The sequence below is a fragment of the Delphinus delphis genome, chromosome 10 (genome assembly GCF_949987515.2).
Source record: "Delphinus delphis chromosome 10, mDelDel1.2, whole genome shotgun sequence".
NCBI lineage: Eukaryota > Metazoa > Chordata > Mammalia > Artiodactyla > Delphinidae > Delphinus > Delphinus delphis.
Genome location: NC_082692.2, coordinates 70,076,437 through 70,095,440, shown reverse-complemented (window position 1 = coordinate 70,095,440; position 19,004 = coordinate 70,076,437). Strand labels below are relative to the sequence as shown.

Below are 19,004 nucleotides of genomic sequence, written 5' to 3'. Positions count from 1 at the left end.
TTTGATGAATACCTAATAATGTCTCCTCCACAAAAACATGCACATAGATTTTGTAATTAGCATTCCTCTCTCTCCATTCATAACTAAACAAATCATCTTTATGCTAACAGCTAACTGTATTAAACATTTATTCTGGGCTAGGAATTGTGCTAAATACTTGACATACTTTATCCAACTGAGTCCTCAAAGCAATCTTGTGAGGTAGATTTCATTATTACCCCAGTCTCCCACTTCCCAGGTGAGCAAGCAGAGGCACAGAATGGTCAAGTAACTTGCTTAGGGTTGCACAGCAAAGTAATGGTCAGACTCAAGATTTGAATCCCATTTCTTCCCAAGACAGGGGTTAAGAGCTGCTAGTGGACAGATGATGAATAATGTGAGTGCTTGGAAAGCTGGAGCTTCTTGCACTGTCAGCTGCTCTGAATCCAGAAGAGACTGAGACCCTCAAGCTATCATCTGCAGATTTGCTTCCTGGGGTCATGGCTGAGGAGATGGTGGTGGAAGGCTGGGAAGTGAGTCCTGGCTAAGGACACAGGAGGCCACGGAGCTCTTGGTGGCCATAACCCCTGTCTTCCAGCAATATCCCAGGCTCTAGTCTGTGTATTCTCCTGGCTCTGTGTCCTGAGGCCATGCCTCCCACCCTAATGCTGAACAGCAGGAAGCCTGGAACTGGAGAAAGACAGAGCTTACCCCTGAAGTTACTGGGTGAACCGCCCCAGTCTAGGTCAGCTGGTGGAATTGCTGGTCCCATGGCAGGTGGCCTTTCTTCCCCTGATGAAAGTCTCAGTGCTCTTTGCCTGGGTTAAATATGGTTACTTCTTCTCAAGCCCTCACACTTCTTTTCTGCTCTCTGGCCTTCTGCTTTACAACCAGCTTCCAGGCAGAGTATTGAAACGGTCTCTGAGACAGGGATCCTTAATCACGGTGCAGCCTGATGGCGCCTTGGGCTCATCCAGAACAGGCACCCCACACCTCTGGCCTCCTGCACCTCAGCTCAGGAAAGGAGAAAATTCCTCTTATCTTTTTGCTTTAGAGTTGAGGCTCTTGCCTCAGGGGATCACTGAAGAAGCCAGGACGGGCCCAAGAGACTCTGGCAATAGGTGACTCAGTTCAAGCAGTAAAAGCAAAAAAGGTATGAGTTGAATTTTGTCATGGCCACTGACCCCAGTGTGACCTGGGCCACAATAACCCCTGAACTGCAAAATGGCCCCATCTACTAATACGGCCATGGTAAGACTCAGCTTATAAGGCTCAGACAGAATGGATGTGAAGGCATTCCCAAAACTCTGAAGTGCTATACAAAGGAAGGTTCTAATAACATTGAAGTGACAAGCTCCCGCATGGCAACTTCTGGTAGTTTCATAATTCACCTACGATGTGTACAAAGAATCTCCAGTCTAACTTGGCTAAGATTGGTGCCAGGCTTCATGGGGGTGAGATTCTACTGAGAGTCATGTGTTAACTCCACTGACCTCAGGATGTTTCAGAGAGGAGGAAGTAGAGAGAGGCGGTAGGTGTAGCGGGGAAAACTGGGATCACAGGAGAGAGCTGGGTTTCGGTGTTGCTATATCCACTTATGACCTGAATGACCTTGGATAAGAATTACCCATTAGAGCAGAGCTGTGAGGACTTATCTGACAGTGCTTTATAAACTATCAAGTCAGATACGAATAGGATGTTTTCATGGCAAAAAATTTAGTCAGAGAACTTTATCTGCCTGAGGTCAAATAGTAAATTGGTGGTCAAATTTGGCCAGGATGGAATCTGTTAGCCCAGTGTTCTTTCTAGAAGAGAACTTCTAGGCACACAAATTCTTCCTGAACAATAGTAGTCCACACACATGAGGAAATTAATCCCCTTAGAGAGAATGGAAATTGAGTCCAAAAACCCATTAGAAAGTGCGATACTTGGGACTTCCTTGGTGGTCCAGTGGTTGAGACACCACGTTCCCAATGCAGGGGGCTCAGGTTCGATCCCTGGTCAGGGACCTATGGTCCTGCATGCCGCACGGCAAGGCCAAAAAAAAAAAACCATTGAGAAAGTTTGGTACTTTAAGTACTAAGTGTTTCGAGGTCTGAGGAGACACGTTAATTGTATTTAATCCCATGAACGTAACTCATATTCCCGTCAAACCTTCAGATACACAAAGCACTCACTCACAGGGCCACTGACCTCCCGGTTTGGCATCACTGAAGAGTGTTGGTAGAGACAGAGGGTCTTTGTAATTAACACATAACATCACAACAAAAGACATTTGTTTTATTTATTTATTTTTTAGCTCTCCAGTGGGAATTTGGCACAATAGGTTTCTTGTGTGGCAGGGCTCATTAGGGCATGCAACAGTGCCCTCAGGCTGGCCTCCAGTGCCCCTTCCTGTCACCTTTTGCATTGTTATTCCCTTGGCATTTATAAGGTAAAGGTGACTTGGCTTCTAATGAACTCTGGGTCACACATAATTGTCCATTTAGTGTGTGGCATTTTTAGCATTTAGCCAATTTAGAAACCCTAAAATCATAAAATACGATTGTTAAATTTTTTGGAAAAAAAAAGGTGTTTTATAAATTCCATCTGCCTAAGTTTTTACAGGTTGAGGATTTGGGAGTTTGGTTGTATCAGGCTCTGCTATCATTCTTTGCTTTTGTTTCTCAAAGGGGGAATAACAGACAGCATCATCTGTGCCTCACCGGACACCTGGAAGGGAAAGGACCTCCTTAAAATCCCTCACGAGCTGTACCAGCCCTGCCCTTTTCCTTCTCCAGACCTGGAGTCCTCACAGGTGCAGCAGCTAGGTGCTGCCCACCGGGCTGTACCCAGGCCCCCTGAGAGCCACAGCCCAGGGGAGCGAGACCACTGGGAGTGTGAGATCAAACCCAAGCCGAGGCCAGCCAATCTGCGCCACGCCGTGGCCACCATCATCATCACGGGGGTGGTGTGTGGGATCGTGTGTCTCATGATGTTGGCGGCTGTCATTTATGGCTGCACCTATGCAGCTATTACCGCCCAGTACCATGTGGGACGCTTGGCTCAGATCAATGAGCCTGCGAAGACAGAAGGAAAAGAGCTGTTTGACAGCTCAATGGCCTGAGAGCTTTCATCTCAAATACGAATAATCATTATAGGCCAGAAAAAAGTTTCTGAGTAGGGCTGATGGTTCACTGTTACTGCCTCATTTTCTTTTTCCAAAAGGAAAAAAAAAAAAAAAAAAGATGTGTCTGTAAAAAAAGACAGACAGTGTTCCTGGGAAGAAATTTATGTTGAGATTTTAAAAAAAAATACCATAGTTGAAACAGAGATGATAACTTGTGCTCTGTGCCTGAGAAGTTATGACAACATTCTATGTGGGGAAGGCTGTCCACAAAGAAAGGGAAGATACATCTCTTTCAAGGTACTCTTCCCTGCATTAAGTTGCCTTTACAGGGCAGCAGAAATACAAACACGCGTGCCAGCATTCCTGGCAGCTTTGTGGTCCACTCGAAAACTGCCCAATTTTGAGTGCCTGGGAAGAAGTTGGCAACCTTACCCAATGGGCACTGAGTGCTTCTATAGTCCAAGTTCATGATAGACCGGTGATACTTTTAGATGTTAGGTATGTTATATATTTAGCAAAAGCGTCTGTTGGTTGGGAATTTTGTAGCTTGCCACAAGAGTCAGATTATATTTAATTTTCTAAATCAGAAAACCATTTGGGGCTTTCTAGGCCACAGAAGAAGAAGAGGGCTCCATGACTGGATAATGGGACTCAGGCCCAGGGTCTGGGGAAGTTTTCTGATGCAAGGGTAAATAACATATAAACAAACACAAAGAGGATGGGGTGGCGGAATTCGAGGCACTATTACCCAAAGGCCATATCCACCAGGCGATTGGAACCTTCCATTTATAACTCTCACAGCAGGAATGAATTTAGGGTGGGCTGAGAGCGAGATAATGGCTTATGTGTATCTGTATCTACGTACATAGTGTGCAGAGTGCATAGGCTTGTTCAACCACACCCACACATAAACATACTCAGAGCAATCAGTTTACCCACTAATGAAATGCAGCCGCGGCAGGGTGGAAGCCAGCAGCTGTTGACCACCACCCAGATTGTCTACTCAACACTCTGGGATAGGAAGTCAGAGGAAGTCTGAATAGAGTGGGAATTATCAAGAGGCTGGAGATACGTGGGAGCAGCCGTCCTGAACATTATTTAGGCTGGGGTTTAAAAAAATCAGGTGTGGCTTGCTTGACTCCACAGACACGGTCCTGAAGAGCTGCATGCAAAGGAAATTTTTGTAAATTGAATCATCATTTTAATGCAGTAGGGGATCTCGTTATTTAAAGGAACCTTTCATGGAATCTTTCTGTAATGGCAATAATTGGCTCCAGATTTATGCATTTTGTAAATTTGCATTTTCTCATGCTAGGATTTCTTAAAGTAGAATCTACCTGCTCTCTCTCTCTCTCATGATGTCCCATCTCATACTTAGTCACCTGTTAGTATTAAAATCATTTTACACAGAGGAGTTAAGGACTTGGCAAAAGCAAGGAATAGCAAATACAGGGCAAGCTGTCCCTCCAGAGGCCTTGACAGACATCATTAATCAATCCCAGCACCCCTCCCTGAGCCCTGATGCACCACAGATGCCTTCTTAAGACAGCACTGTAAGGCAACCAGAACTAATCAACTGGAATTGGTTCAAAGGATAAAACATATTTGTCATTCAGGGTACTGGCCCTATATTCACTCTTTCAGGCCATGTAAAAGTTGCTTGGATCCTAAATCAGCAGTCCATTCCATAAACTGGCATGTGAATGGGCAGTCCATTCAGCCTGGAATACTGTTTCCCTGTCTGATGTGGCCAAAGCCTTGCCCAACAGCATAAAGAGGCCAAGGGAAAGACGGATGAACCTACCCTAGCCTACCCTGCAGGACACAGAGGCCATCTATACCTGCTCACAGTGCTTCACAACTAGTGTGGGCTGCCCACACCCACAAGTTAAAGATGGGCCATCTCTTTGGAGCAGCAATTTTGCTAAATGATTCTTCTGGGGGAAAAAGTATAAATTTGATGTTAATTTTTTCTGAGTATTAAAATAAACCTGGGTACGTTAAAGAGTAGTTTGAAAAATCAGCATGGATTTTAAGATCAAAAAGAGATTCCAGAGAAAGTCAGCTGCTGCATCAGCTCCATCCCAAGCCTGGTGCTTCCTTTCTTCTCTGCTTCGTGCACCACTTCAGTGGGCGAGTCTGAGCATCCAGTCTAAGGTTGTAGGGATTACTTTCCAGGTGGAAAAAAAATCTTTCTTTCCCTTTCCCTGGACCATGAGTCCTTGGCCAAGAGAGCACTATGAGAAAGGAAATCGAGAAGATCTTTTTATACATCGTCCTCATTTCACCAAATGTTTCTGGAGTTCGTACTACGTACCAGGCATGGTGAGAGGTGTTCTCGTGAACATTCATGTAATCTTGGCAACCATGCTGTGAGATACTTGAACAGATATTACATAAGCTGGGAACTACTGAGGCCAACCACAAGTGCCTCTTCTCATTGCTGTGATTTAAGACATGCAGTGCACTGTGCTCTGCCGGAGGCCTGGTGACTGTACAGGTCAATCCCGTCCCCCTGGCCACCGAGATTACATGACAGAGCTTCCAATGCACCGCTGAAAATCCTGAAAGTGGCTAGAATCCTCACTCCTCAACACCCACGTCCTATTAGATTTCTAAGCACAGATGATAACTCAGGCAAACAGATTCCTGCTTTATGAGAAGTCTTTAAGGAGAATGACTAAAATGATGCCTTCATGTATTCAGATTTCTATCTTTTGCCTATAGTCACCAAAAAGAGCAGTTAACGATGCAAATAATTACCCTAAAATGTCAACAATTCTCTCAGCACAGAAAAATATAAATCAAATTGTTTAGATTAACAATTCAGCGTTATCATTTGTTAATACGAGAAATGAAATGTTTTCTCTGTTAAAAACATCACAGATGAAAGACCCAATTTGCAGGGTATTCTGTGAGAACCACAAATTATCTTTCACAACCACTACAGCTCATGAGGGGTAATTTGCAAACGCCTCATAGATTATTTTCAGCTGTTTATTGCTGCTGTCATATTTATAAATTCCCCTATAAAAATGCCCTTCCTTCAAAGAGTCATAGAGCCTTACTGAAGGAATACTGTGAACAAATATCACGTTTAGTGTTGATTGTTTCTGAGAAAATCATGTAAAATATAGTTTCTTCATTATATTTAGCGGAACAGTATCACTATTTTTGCTTTGCCAGAGATCACAAATTCACAATAGCAGGACCCAACAGACATGAGGCATATAAAGAGGGCATAGGAGGAATTTTTTCCACAGAGATCGTGGAGAAAGAAGACCTAGTGTCAAATCTATACCTGGAAAGCTTTTAAAACTAAGGCAAAAATCCTTGACCCTGTGGGAAAAATCTTGTGCTTCAGATGATAATATGCCCACAGACAACTGGGTATTTTGTTTTTTTCTTACAAAAATGAAAGACTGAAAAGTGAATCATAGGATTGCCTCCTGAAGGTTCATGAAAATTAAATTTCATTACTCAAGTTTACCAAGTTACCCCAGAAATATCACACTCGTCTTAGATCCAAAATATCAAAGGAAGTGGCTCAATTTCTAAAATGATCTATCCATAGCACCCATTATCATAATTATACAACTGTTAGAAACCTATAACTTTCTATCACAGATCAGGAAATAACTGTTTTCACTTGGGTCAAACCCACCAGTGTATCCATTGCTAAATGCTATTAGACAGAAAACTACCAGCAAATGATACTCCAACCTCACATGGCATCACTGGGGTGTGGTTTATATGCACAACTTCAGGGAACTATCCTGCTTTCCCTTGTGATGAAAATGTTTTTTTTTAATTTATTTTTTAATGCTCAAAATGCAATAAAATCTCAAAGAAACCTCCCTCCGGTTGGGAGAAGCAGCTTTCTAACCCCTCACTTTCTTTTCAGATTCTTGACTGGAGTATCCACACCTACTTTTCACTCCAATGACACTGAGTATTCATTTGGATGGATAGGATGTGACCCAGTTTCAAAGACTCATCAAGAAGAGCCAGAAAAAGAAAAAGAGGATTGGGAGTTGGGAAAGTCCTTGGAGAGCATTTAGTCTAGGTCTGGCAAATTTCAGAATAGCTGTGACCAGCCTCCCTACCTGTTTCAGACATTGCTGATGTCTGGCCTCAGAATCTTTTTTAATCTGTTTTCTAGGTACCTACTCCTGATCAACTGGAGTCGACTTATGAGACTAAACCTATCTGCTACCCTCATATAGTTCCATATTCTTATTTTACAAATAGCAATTGGAAGCATGGAAAAGGAAAGGAATTATCCCAAAGTCGCACAGATAATTAATTGCACACCTGATAAATGCAGTTTGCAGGAGCATGGGGTTAGAAAGTATAATACAACCCAACCCCTGCCATTCTTCATTCATTCTGGTGAACCACAATATGAAGACTATGGAATTATTATATTAATTATTTGGAAAAGAATAATTATAGTACCACCATCAACATTTATTGAACACCCAGTTTTGTGCCAGTTGTTTTCAGTGTAGTATTTTCATTTTCCTCTAAGTCTCAAATTAACCAAAAATGTGAGCATTTTACTGCCACATGACAGATGAAGATACATAATCATTGGGTTTGGGTCGCTTGTTCAAGGTCATATCATTAATTAGTGGAGTAGGAATTTGAATGAAGGATACATGGGTTTCTTCTTATGCTTCTATTACTTTTTAGTATATTCAATATTATCCATAATAAATGTTTTTTTAAAAAAGAATGACTCCAAAGTTTTTAGACTGAATAACCAGATAACTAGAATGACTTAAATGTGGAATCGATTGCATTTGATGGGCCTATTTGAGAGGCAGGGACACTGAGTAGTCAAGGGAGAGAGGTTGGGCTTGGGAATCACCAGCTCATGAATGGTGTTTAAAGCTTGAGAGTGGACAGGAACCCTGAGGCCCTCCGACATGTACAATCAGGAGATGAACAAAGTCAGCAAAGGAGGCCTAGGAGGGTGGGCAGTGAGGTAGGCAAAGAATCAAGTAAAGAGGTTTGCAAGGAGAACGTGATCAGCTTGGCCAAGTGCTGCTCACCGACCAAGAAAAATGAACATCTGAAGTTCAATTTTGGATTTGGTAATGTAGGAGCTACAGGTAACCCTGACGAAAAATGATTCACTGTGGATGAAACCTGGTTGGAGTGGGTTCCAGAAAGCATGAAAGAGAGGAAGTGAGAAGAGCATAAAAAATGAGAAATAACACAAGTAAAATAATTTGATAACAAAAATAATTTTGGCTTAAAAAAACTGACTATATCAGCAAAAATCTGGAAGTTGATAGATGAAGGCTAGTGAAGTAAAAGCATATAAAATGCCCATGCACTATGTTTTCACTCTGAACTTCCTTTTTATGTTTTAAGACAAATGTACACTCCAGTCTGCCTGAGCCTGGTCATATATAATTTGGCCTTGAAGTAGGAATGACATTCAGACACTGATCTCGACCTCGTGCAGATCTTTTCACCCAGAATAGAACGTGGGAGCTCTTGGTGAGTGCAAACTGTAGGAGGCCATTGGAATAAAGAACCTTTGATCAGCACTGTCCTTTTCCCACCACAGACTGGCAAAAGCATTTTCCATGAGCAAGAGTCCACTGACTGACTGTCAAAGCATTTATGCTGCAGCCTCTGGTCATGCCCCCTCTTCCCAGGGAGGGGAAATGTACGTCAGCTCATTTATCCTCTCTGGCCCTTCACTTAGCCTGAGTCATATATATTCTAATCTTCACCGAGATCAAAATCCCACTAAGGTTACTAGGAGATTTGCCTGGATAAGGGTGGCTAAATAAATCCTCAAATCTCTCATGAGCCATGTTGGGGAAAAAAGTATCCCAGAAACTGTTTTCCACCAAAGCATGTGAGGGCATTTCCAATGTTCTAACAAGCATTATGCTGATTACACTGTTCAGAGGTTTATAAACTAGAGCAAAGATTAAGTAAATCACTCTCTTGACTGACAGGGAGAGCATATATTTTAGAAAGCTCAGGATCTTTGACTGGAATTTCTCTGTAACCACATATATAAAAACATTAGGCACAATGATGGATACCTTCTGATACAGGAAGCTCTGTCTTTAATATCTACTTACACACCCTCTGATTTAAATATTCCCTTCATTTTCATAAGATAAAAAGATGGTGAAATAAGTGAGTGAACAAATTAGCATTTTAGGTGTTTTTTTTTAAAAAAATGGACTGTGACATATTTTTATCTAAAGCAGGAGTTGGCAAACGTTTTCTGTAAAGAGTCAGGCAGTAAATATTTTTGGCTTTTTAGTCCATGTGCTCTCTATCCAACATTATTTACAAAAACAGCTGGTAGATATCTGACAAGGTACTTGTATCCAGCTTATAAAAATAACTTATATCTCAACAACAAAAAGACAAATAACCTAATTATAGGCAAAAGATCTGAATAGACATTTCCCCAATGAAGATATGCAAGTAGCTGACAAGCACATGAGAAGATGCTCAGTGTAGTTAGTTATTAGGGAAATACAAATCACTTCACGCCTACTAGGAGGGCTAAAATAAAAAAGATAGACAATAGTAAGCATTGGTAAGGATGTGGAAAAATTGGAAGCCTCGTATGTTGCTGGTGAGATTGTAAAAAGGTGCTACCACTTTGGAAAACAGCTTGTCTGTTCTACAAAATATCAAACCTAGAGTTACCATATGACCCAACAATTCGATTCCAATTTCTACCCAGGTGAAATTAAGACATATCTGCACAAAAACTTGTACATGAATGTTCATATCAGCATTATTAATAATAGTTAAAAAGTGGGAACAACCCAAATGTCCATTAACTGATAAATGGATAAACAGGATGCTATACATACATACAATGGGATATCATTTGGCAGTTTAAAAAGCCAGAGTAGTGACTTCCCTCGTGGTCCACTGGTTAAGACCTCCCTTCCAATGCAGAGGGTGCGGGTTCGATCCCTGGTCAGAGATCCCACATGCTGCCCTCATGGCCAAATAAATAAATAAAATAGAATAAAAAAAAAAGCCAGAGGACTGATCCTTGCTACAACATGGATGAATCTTGAAAACATTAAGCTCGGTGAAAGAAGCGAATCACAAAAGGCCACATGTTGTATGATTCCATTTATCTGCAATGCCCAGAATAGGCAAATCCACAGAGACAGAAAGTAGATTAGTGGGTTTCCTGGGGCTGGAAAGGGGAGTGGGATATCAAGAATGAAGGGGTGTGCATGCGTGCGTGTGTGTGTGTGTGTGTGTGTGTGTGTGTGTGTATGGGGGGTTTTTGGGGGGGATGTTAAATTGTTCTAAAATTACATTGTAGAGATTGTTGCACAAGCTGCAAAATACTAAAACCCAATAAACTGTACACTTGAAATGGTAAATTTAATAGTGTGTGAAATATATCTCAGTAAAACCCTAAAAGAAGGACACAGGTAGCATCCTAGATTTGCTCCTATGGGCTACAGCTTGTCAACCTCTGTTCTAAGGAATAAGTACATGAAAGTGTGAGCTTCAAAGTTTTACTATGAAACATTTCAAGATACCATAACTACATTGCCTAGGTAAGTTTTTCACATAGGGGACGGCACATGGCAATAAGCATTGACTAATGAGAGGTGGTGGGTGTAACATACATCATTCTTACCAACGGTAACAGCAGCAATAATAATTTAGCAGCTAACCATTACTGAGTACTCAACTATAAGCATTCACTAAGCACTTTATTTATATGAATTCATTTATTTCTCTCAAAAGGAACCAGAGGGGTCCCCCCAAAGCCAGACTGAATCTGGGTGCAAGACATACTCCATTACTGGTTAACTCTTCTCCTTTTCTGTGGTGATGAAACAAATCTCTGTCTTTAAAAACTACGCTGTTAGAAATCCAACCAAAGCACCAATCAACCTTGTTTTACAAATGTGAAAACTCAATCCCAGAGCAAGAGGGGAGAAATGGCCCTGTACTCACTCCTAAATCCTTGGCTTACATTAGGGTTAATGTCCAAATCCTACTATGACCTCAGAAAGAGGAGTCTTGCCGATACAGAACTTGAAAACCGGGTATAAGGACCTGTAACTCCAAAATTCTGTGGCTGATGGGGTGGAGAATGTGTTGGGGCTTTTGATAAGGTTTATAAAAGGACAGTGGCTCATGGGAGTGAGTGTCCTGGAGAGTTAGCACAGAGGATCCAGTTTCTCAAAACTCTGGGCTATTTTTATTTCTGGAGCAATGATCCTCAGCGTGCCCTGTCACTGGCTACCCGCACTATGCAGAGCAGCTGTTCTACGTGGCCAACTCTAACTCAGATTCTGTTGCGGACTTGAAATACAGCATAATTAGTAGCTACATCACTAATCCATTTCTATGAAGTTTGCTGTTGTCATTCCTACAGGCCTTGACCTCCTTTTGTCCCTTCACGGCACCCACCAGTCAACTTAAAAAAGCAAATGTCAAATATATAAAAAGCCCCACCTCATAGCTGACATTTAGAGCAAAGACTTGCCTTGGGTTACTCACCTCCCCCCCGGGGCATCTGCCCATCTGCCCATCAGCGGTGCATTTAGATCCTAGTAAATACCACCCAAACCTGAGAAACTCATTTGTGTCTCACAGAACCCATCTAGACACAACATGTATGGGGGATCTCATTCAAGATTCCCGGAATCTTGTTCCCTCTGCTTGGAATGCTCTTCCCACAGATCTTTGTATAATGGCTGTATCTCATCATTCCGGTCTCTACTCATGTCACCTTCTCGGGGAGGCCTTCTCTGAGCCCCCATCTTCCCCCAATCTGGAGAAGCATTGCCTCTGTCATATGCAAGCATGAACATGAGTGTTCTTCCCTGCCTTTGCTACTCCCAACCACACTTCATTTTCTACAGAGCATTAGCCACTACCAGAAATTCCCTCTCCCTCCCTCCCTCCCTCCTTCCCACCTTTCTTCCTCCCATTCGTGCCACACTTGTCTGTTGTCTGTACCTCCCACACAAGTGGAGGCTCCCCTCCACTGGCAGCAACTTAGTCGGAATGGGTCTTCACTGGGCAGCTGCCACCCCAGCCTCAGGGTGGGGATGCCAACAGTGCCCTCTCACTGTATGAATCATCATCCCCTGACTCGCTCCAAAATGCCCTTTGGGGTGCTTGTTCTCAGCTGTACCCTCAGCATTACGTACATAGTCGATGCCATATATATATATATTTATTTATTTATTTATTGAATTATTTAATTAGAAAATGAAGAAATGAAACATCTTTTTGTAAATGAGCCTATAAGGGAAAACACTGAATTTGAAAGCACCAAGAATTGAAGTTTGTCTGTCAGTTTAATCTAGCATTTCTCAATCTCACCTCTACTGACATTGTGGACTAGACAATCCTTTGCTGTTGGGGGGCTGTCCTGTGCCTTGTAGGATGTTTGGCAGCATCCCTGGCCTCTACCCACTGGATGCCAGTAGCTCCCCTCCTAACCAGTCATGACAATCAAAAATGTTTCCAGATGTTGTCAAATGTCTCCTGGGGGTCAAAACTGCTCCTGGTTGAGAACAACTAATCTAATCAGTAAGTATTAATTTCTGCTATGATAAAACATTCCCTTTGCTCAGATCTACAAACTAGAAGTTTATCCATGTAGAATTGACACATAATTCCTAAATACCAGTTAACTCATATACACCAAATATATGAAATCCCACCAAAGGAAAGTTGATAAGCTGAATATTTGCCTATAACATTTTGGCAACATTATTTACCCAATTCTAAGGAAAGCTGTATATTAAATAGTACACTCAGTTTAAACAGCATGTACCTGACAAAAGCTAATGGTCATTGATGTTAAGCAATCTCTTTCTTAATCATCTGGTTAAAATGAGATCCTTTGTCCTAATATCAAGCATCCCCCTTCATTACACTGCCCAGAATTATGCAAATGAGACCATTTAACCCACATTTTCCAATTTCCCCCAGTGAATGGATCTAATGTGGTATGTGTTCCCTGCAAAGGAATAGATCAGAGCCCCCCCAGATTTACTAGTAATCATTAAATTTTATACTTAAAACAGGTGAATTTTTGGTATGTAAATCATATCTCAATAAATCTGTTAAAAATATTAATTTCTATAACCAATGCCTATAATGCCTATAATGTCTGTTGCTGATCAGATTAGCTATTCTAAGCATCAGGTTAGATGCTTGGACCTCAGAAAAGACATCTGCTGATGCAGGGACAACTACTGGGCTAACACAGTTGCCATTAGGAATGGACACTAAACAGTTTTTCTACTCCTTAAAATATCCATATTGGTCTGTATCATTTTACTATGGTGTGGATTACAGTTTTAGCTGCTGAGTGACTCTCTTAGAGTTTGGTCAAGTACTGTGTTCCTATTGTTTGGTCAGTAAACTGTGCAAGTGTATGTACCTACAGAGAGCAAGTAAATACGAAACCCATCTTTCTCAAGTCACTTAGTCAGTATTTTGACATATTTACCACATCAGCCCTCACACTTGGCACTAGAAATAAAAAGGTAATTGGGATGGTCCTTGTCTCTGGAGCGTTTATAATTTATTCAAGAAATGAAACTAGAACATCTTAGAAGAGATTTTAGATTTTGATACGCTAAAATTTACATTTTAAAGCAAATGTAAATAATTCAGAATTTATTACCTAGTACTTAAAAAATTCAGTAATATGAACTTCTTATCAAAAACTGAGATTAAGTATTTTGTATTTCTCAGAGCGAGAGTCTAGAAGGAGAATACAGAAGGTCAGACAAACACCCCAAGGAGGGGAAGAAATTCCCTGCATGGTTATACCTTCCAACTTGGCTCAATTCCTCCCCTCAATGAATTTATTTTCTTCTCCAGGTCATTTCCACCCTAGCATGATGGAAACAGTGTCTATGACTCTTGTTCTATTGGGCCTGGTCTCTCCATTGAGAGTGGAGTGGAGAATTAACAACATGATCTAGGTAATTTATGGAACTCAAGTCAATAACAACTAAGTAAGGGCAAATAGGTTTCTGCAAGTTCAATTCAATTTATAGAAGCCTCACTGAGGGTCCACTATGCTCCAGGGACTCCATCGGGTTATGCTGTGAAGGACAGAAGATGAAAAGTACGAAGTCTTTGACCTCTAGGAGCTTCTAGATGACTGCTCAGCTTTTCAATTCACTTGTCCTGTGTAGACATAGCTTTAAAAATAGCTGCTCTTTTAAAGTTCTCTGGTGGGGAGGGACAGGGGGCTGTGGGAGGAACTGTCAATTACAGGGCCCGGTTATTATTCATTTGTATCTAGAGTGCTGGCAAAAGCACGAGGTCAGGAAATATTTATTGAATAAATGAGCAAATGAATGCATAGGTATACTGCCAACTTGAAGATAAAAATGGGCCACCTCAAATCCTAGCAATTTTATACTTCCACATATCCAGATATTTTCTTGTTTGTTTTCTCTTTTTATCCCCAAATCAACCCAGAGTAAGGTGAGAGAGATAATAATCCCAACCCTATTTTAGATAGAACTTCAGGGACCCAAGACCACACATTTAGCAAGTTATAGAGTAAGTGACAAACCTACGTGGACCTTACAGTCCCAGGCTTGCATCTCCAATAACAACAGAAAAATGGATTAGGGTCCTGACACACACAGCAGGTTCCAGGGCTCTGGAGAGACTTGGTGGGCCAAAGAGAAAGTCATACCACTTCTTCCTTTGCAGTGGGAAAGCAATGAAGCAAATTTAGCATGCTAGTGGCAGCTGGAGAGTTGGCAAGTTCCTCAAGAGAAGGACTGTAAGCAATGTCATAGGCCAAGAAGATGTATGGGGCCCATTTATGCACAGAGGCTGACGTATAAATGGAATCCGGCCCAGTCTGACTGACTGCCCTTTCTTCAAAGATGTCATTGACAGATGACTATCTAAATGTTTTGTTTGGAAAAAAAAAAAAACAAGAAAAAAAGAGAGAAAGAAGAGAATCACACACACACACACACACACACACACACACACACACACACACACACACACACACACACACACACACACACACACACACACACACACAGAGATACACACACAAAACCAAAACAAGAAACTTTCTATCTCAAACAGACATATGTAGCCAATGAACATGAGAACACCAGATCAGATCTGGGAGCAGTGCAGGCTTTTCAAAGTAGTCCTTGATAATAAACTAAAATTGTACACCTTTCCTTTCAGAAAAATTTCAATTTAACACAAGGATTTCATTGAAGCCCCAAATTGCTGTCAGTTGGCTGTATCCCATCTGCTGTTGGAAGTACACTGGTGGGGGAAAAGCCTGCTCACCTATTCATCTTCACCTGCCAAAACAAGGTTTCTTCCCCAATTAAAATGGGCTTTTAAATTTTAGAGTAGTAAACAATGTCTACTTAAATTTGCGGAGAATACACAGAAGAAAGTGACCAAACCTAATTACCCAGTGACATGATGGGTGAGTCAGAGTCAATGAAATTTGGGGGAAGTGCTGAAGAGGACTCTCTGCTTTTTGAGACATAAAGGTCCTTTTGAAGTCACTGCCTTCACGGTGCTGCATCCATGTCAGCCTTCAAGATCAAAACTGAGCAATTCTGTTTTATCTTATGTCTATAAGACCCGCTTTAAAAAAGAAGATTAATAATCATCAGATTTAGAAGGTAAGGACTAAATACAGTTCCTTGGATAACCCTGTTTCTTTGTCTTGCTCTGTAATTATCTTCTGAAAATGGGTACGAGTTGACACATAGTGAGTCGTAGTAAACAGGAATATGTCTCTCCCACCCACTCAGGGTGGGCCAACCATGTCTCATGACTTGCCTGTGGTCTCTGGCCAACTGTATAACTCAACAGTAGACAAGCATGCCATTTGGAAAAGTCATGGTCTTCTCCACACTGGATACACAGTGCAGTGCCCAGGCTGAGTCCATGCTTTGCCCATACTCAGCCAAATAGACATTTATGAAATATAAGCCATTTGGAAACATTTGAGCACACAGTTTGTAAACTTGGACAGATGTGGCTGGGATGGGCACAGTGATCTTAGGGCCAAAACAGAGCATCCTTCATAATGACTTAATGAGAAATTCAAGGAAAAGGTTTTAGAAAGAAATTTCAAACACACAGACAGACAGTTTGGTTCAGACCATGTCGTTATCAGCTGTTGCATGTGGCCCCAACTCCAGGGAGATAACATGCCTCCAGAACTAGCTGGCTGGGTCAGCCTGGAGGCGAGTAAGGCTGACCTTTAAGCAAAAATAAATCTTGCTGAGTTAAATGATCCTGTCTCCTATTTTCCTCAAGGAACATGCGACAGTAAGAACAGCAGCCCTGAATTTTCACAGCCCTTATCTCCTGGCTGATTAGTTATAGGTCTGCATAGTTCAAGATGAGCTTACAGGTCAGATACATAAGACTGTCTTTCTTGCTATACCCAAAAACCCAGGAATAACCAGGGCACAACTGTCCCCAAATCTTTCAATCCCTGCTAATCTATGAGAATACAATTATGATGTATAGGCTATATCAGAAATAAAGTGGGGGGGAAAGGGAATATTTCCTAGCCAAAGAACAACCACTTGAAACATGTCTGATCCATTTGAATTCCTTCCCACAAATATTCAGTGTGTGGAGCCACCACAGAAGCTGATGTTCAAAATCACCCTGTGGTACAGCTTACTGAGAGAGGCTACTGAAAACAAAATGACTCCCTTTGGTAAATCTAGCCAATATCAGGATGATACTTGGAGTGTCTCACCCATCCGTCAACCAAAGGCTCCAACAATTATTTATCAGAAATAGACAATGTGCCAGACACGCCCTTAGGCTCCATTTTCTCAGCAGCTGTCCTCAAAAGAGGGCTTGTGGCAGTTTCTGGTCCTTTAGGCCAAATACCACCAATGAAAGCCGCCAGCCAGCCACAAAAATCTACTGATACTCTTGAGAGTGAGAGAGATGGGAAAAGCCAGAGACAGGGTTTCTTTGATAATTCAAGACTCAATCATAAAATGTTTTGGCTTTCTCCTGGTCCCAAACCCAGCACCTGTAGATACATCTAACTCTAATCACTCAGGGGGATTAGGGCGATGAAAATCTCACGCTCTCCAGAGAGGTGCACATTTCAGCTTGTATTTGCCTAAAACAAACCCACAATTTCCTTGTACGGCCCCTGTTATCCTAATGACATAGAAGTGGAAGATCTGGAGCTTACTTTAAGTGTTCACGGCACCTACTGTCCAGAAATGATCTTTTGCACGCACCAACAATTTCTTACTGGCTCAGAGTTTAAGAATAAAATCCTAGGAAATATTTCTGCTTTCACATCAAATTCCACCAGGTTTCAGAGCCCTGGATTGGAGAAGATGATGCTAAGATGAAGAGGAAGTAGTTTTTAATGTTTTTTACCTTTCAAAGCCAAGTTTCTGATACGTGGAAGTAGTTGACAAATGATATGGACACCATGCTTACTTTACACTCATTGATTGAAATCCATCATTTACCTGCCACCACGGGAGACTTCCGTTCATCCAGGAGCTGGATGGAGGTACTTGCTGTCACCACATTGCTTTTGTTAACTGTTCCTGTAAGAAGAAACAAAACAAAACACGATGACGAAAATGAAGACAGTCATAGAGCTTATGTTAAGAGAGTGATGGTATTGGTTTGCAGTCACCAGTTTTGCAGACTGCTGGGGCTTGCTTCCCAGAACTCGGAGCTGGGCAGCCCTGTGAGGCGATAGGTGCTGGGTGGGCGGTCCTCTCAGCTGAAGGAATCACTGCACCGAGTTATGACCACCCCCAATGGGGAATGTCCAGCCGCTTCACATCAAAATTATTAACTACCATGGAGGGACCACATTTTTAAAAATTTGTGGTTACTAATATAAGTGTTTACTCGTGTCAGTTTTCATATTTATATTGCCTTTCTAAATATAGCCATGGAGAGCTGCTTGAGATAAAGTTTTGAAATTATTTTACAGTGAGTTGAGAACTCTAGCTCTGATCTGTTGGTTAAAACTTTACTGATCTATAAAATTCTAATTTCAAGAATGGTTTTTCTGAACAAAACCATTCTAAACAGGGATAGAGCTGGAATGCAATCCTTACCTCAAACTCTTATTAATGTGATAACAATATGGTATTAGTATAAAGAGATTTTTAATTACTAACAATGTTTCTAATACTCATGAATTAAAAGACGCTGAGCACAAATTCCTAATGCCCGTAGTTAATAATTGTTAGTCCAGTGCCTACCTTTTAAAAGGTTCAATGAATGTGAGCTGAATGGAATCCAATTGAATTTAGAATCAGGGAGAAGGCAGATCTGAATGTGAATACACTTATGACCAAAGCAATTAAGAATTTTCTGGCCCGAGTCTAAGTTGTAATAAAAACCAGCTTCTTTTCCAGTGCGTACAGGTATTCAACACACAGGAGAAAAAAACGAGGGAGAGCTCCACCACAACACCTGCATGTGGTGATTTTTAACATTTTCTCCAAATCTAAAGGGGCCACGAAATCTCCTAAGATATTATGTCATCCATAACTTTACCATGAACAAGGTAAATTCCTTTTTTATTATGCGATTTCATTGAAAGTTCAGTGAAAACCCCACCTGCCAAAAACCAATTAGACAACAGCCAGCCTTAATTAATCAGAATTTTTTTCCAGACATAATTCTTTGTAGGAAAAATGGTGAATAATAACAAAGCAAACTGACACGAGGAGCCATCACGCACGCGCGCGCGCGCGCACGCACACACACACACACACACACACACACACACACAGAGCACTTCTGGGAGATGCTCTCATTGCCCATAGCTCCTCCTCTCTGTCCAGTATTGGGAAAAAGCCCTTCTGGATAACCTGATGGCTCCTGTCCAGATCTAGCAAGC

General features: G+C 41.5%; 2 protein-coding genes across 2 annotated transcripts in view; one reads left to right on the top strand and one right to left on the bottom strand.

The window, feature by feature from the left end:
• Positions 1-3,085, top strand: part of LRTM1 (leucine rich repeats and transmembrane domains 1) — a 31,622-nt gene extending 28,537 nt beyond the window's left edge. Inside the window, exon 3 of the mRNA XM_060021614.1 lies at positions 2,652-3,085. Coding sequence (XP_059877597.1) covers positions 2,652-3,085 — 434 coding nt within the window. The remainder of the gene's footprint in view (positions 1-2,651) is intronic.
• CACNA2D3 (calcium voltage-gated channel auxiliary subunit alpha2delta 3) overlaps positions 1-19,004 on the bottom strand; it is a 784,136-nt gene that overhangs the window by 130,001 nt on the left and 635,131 nt on the right. The window contains exon 27 of the mRNA XM_060022702.1: positions 17,608-17,688. Coding sequence (XP_059878685.1) covers positions 17,608-17,688 — 81 coding nt within the window. The remainder of the gene's footprint in view (positions 1-17,607; positions 17,689-19,004) is intronic.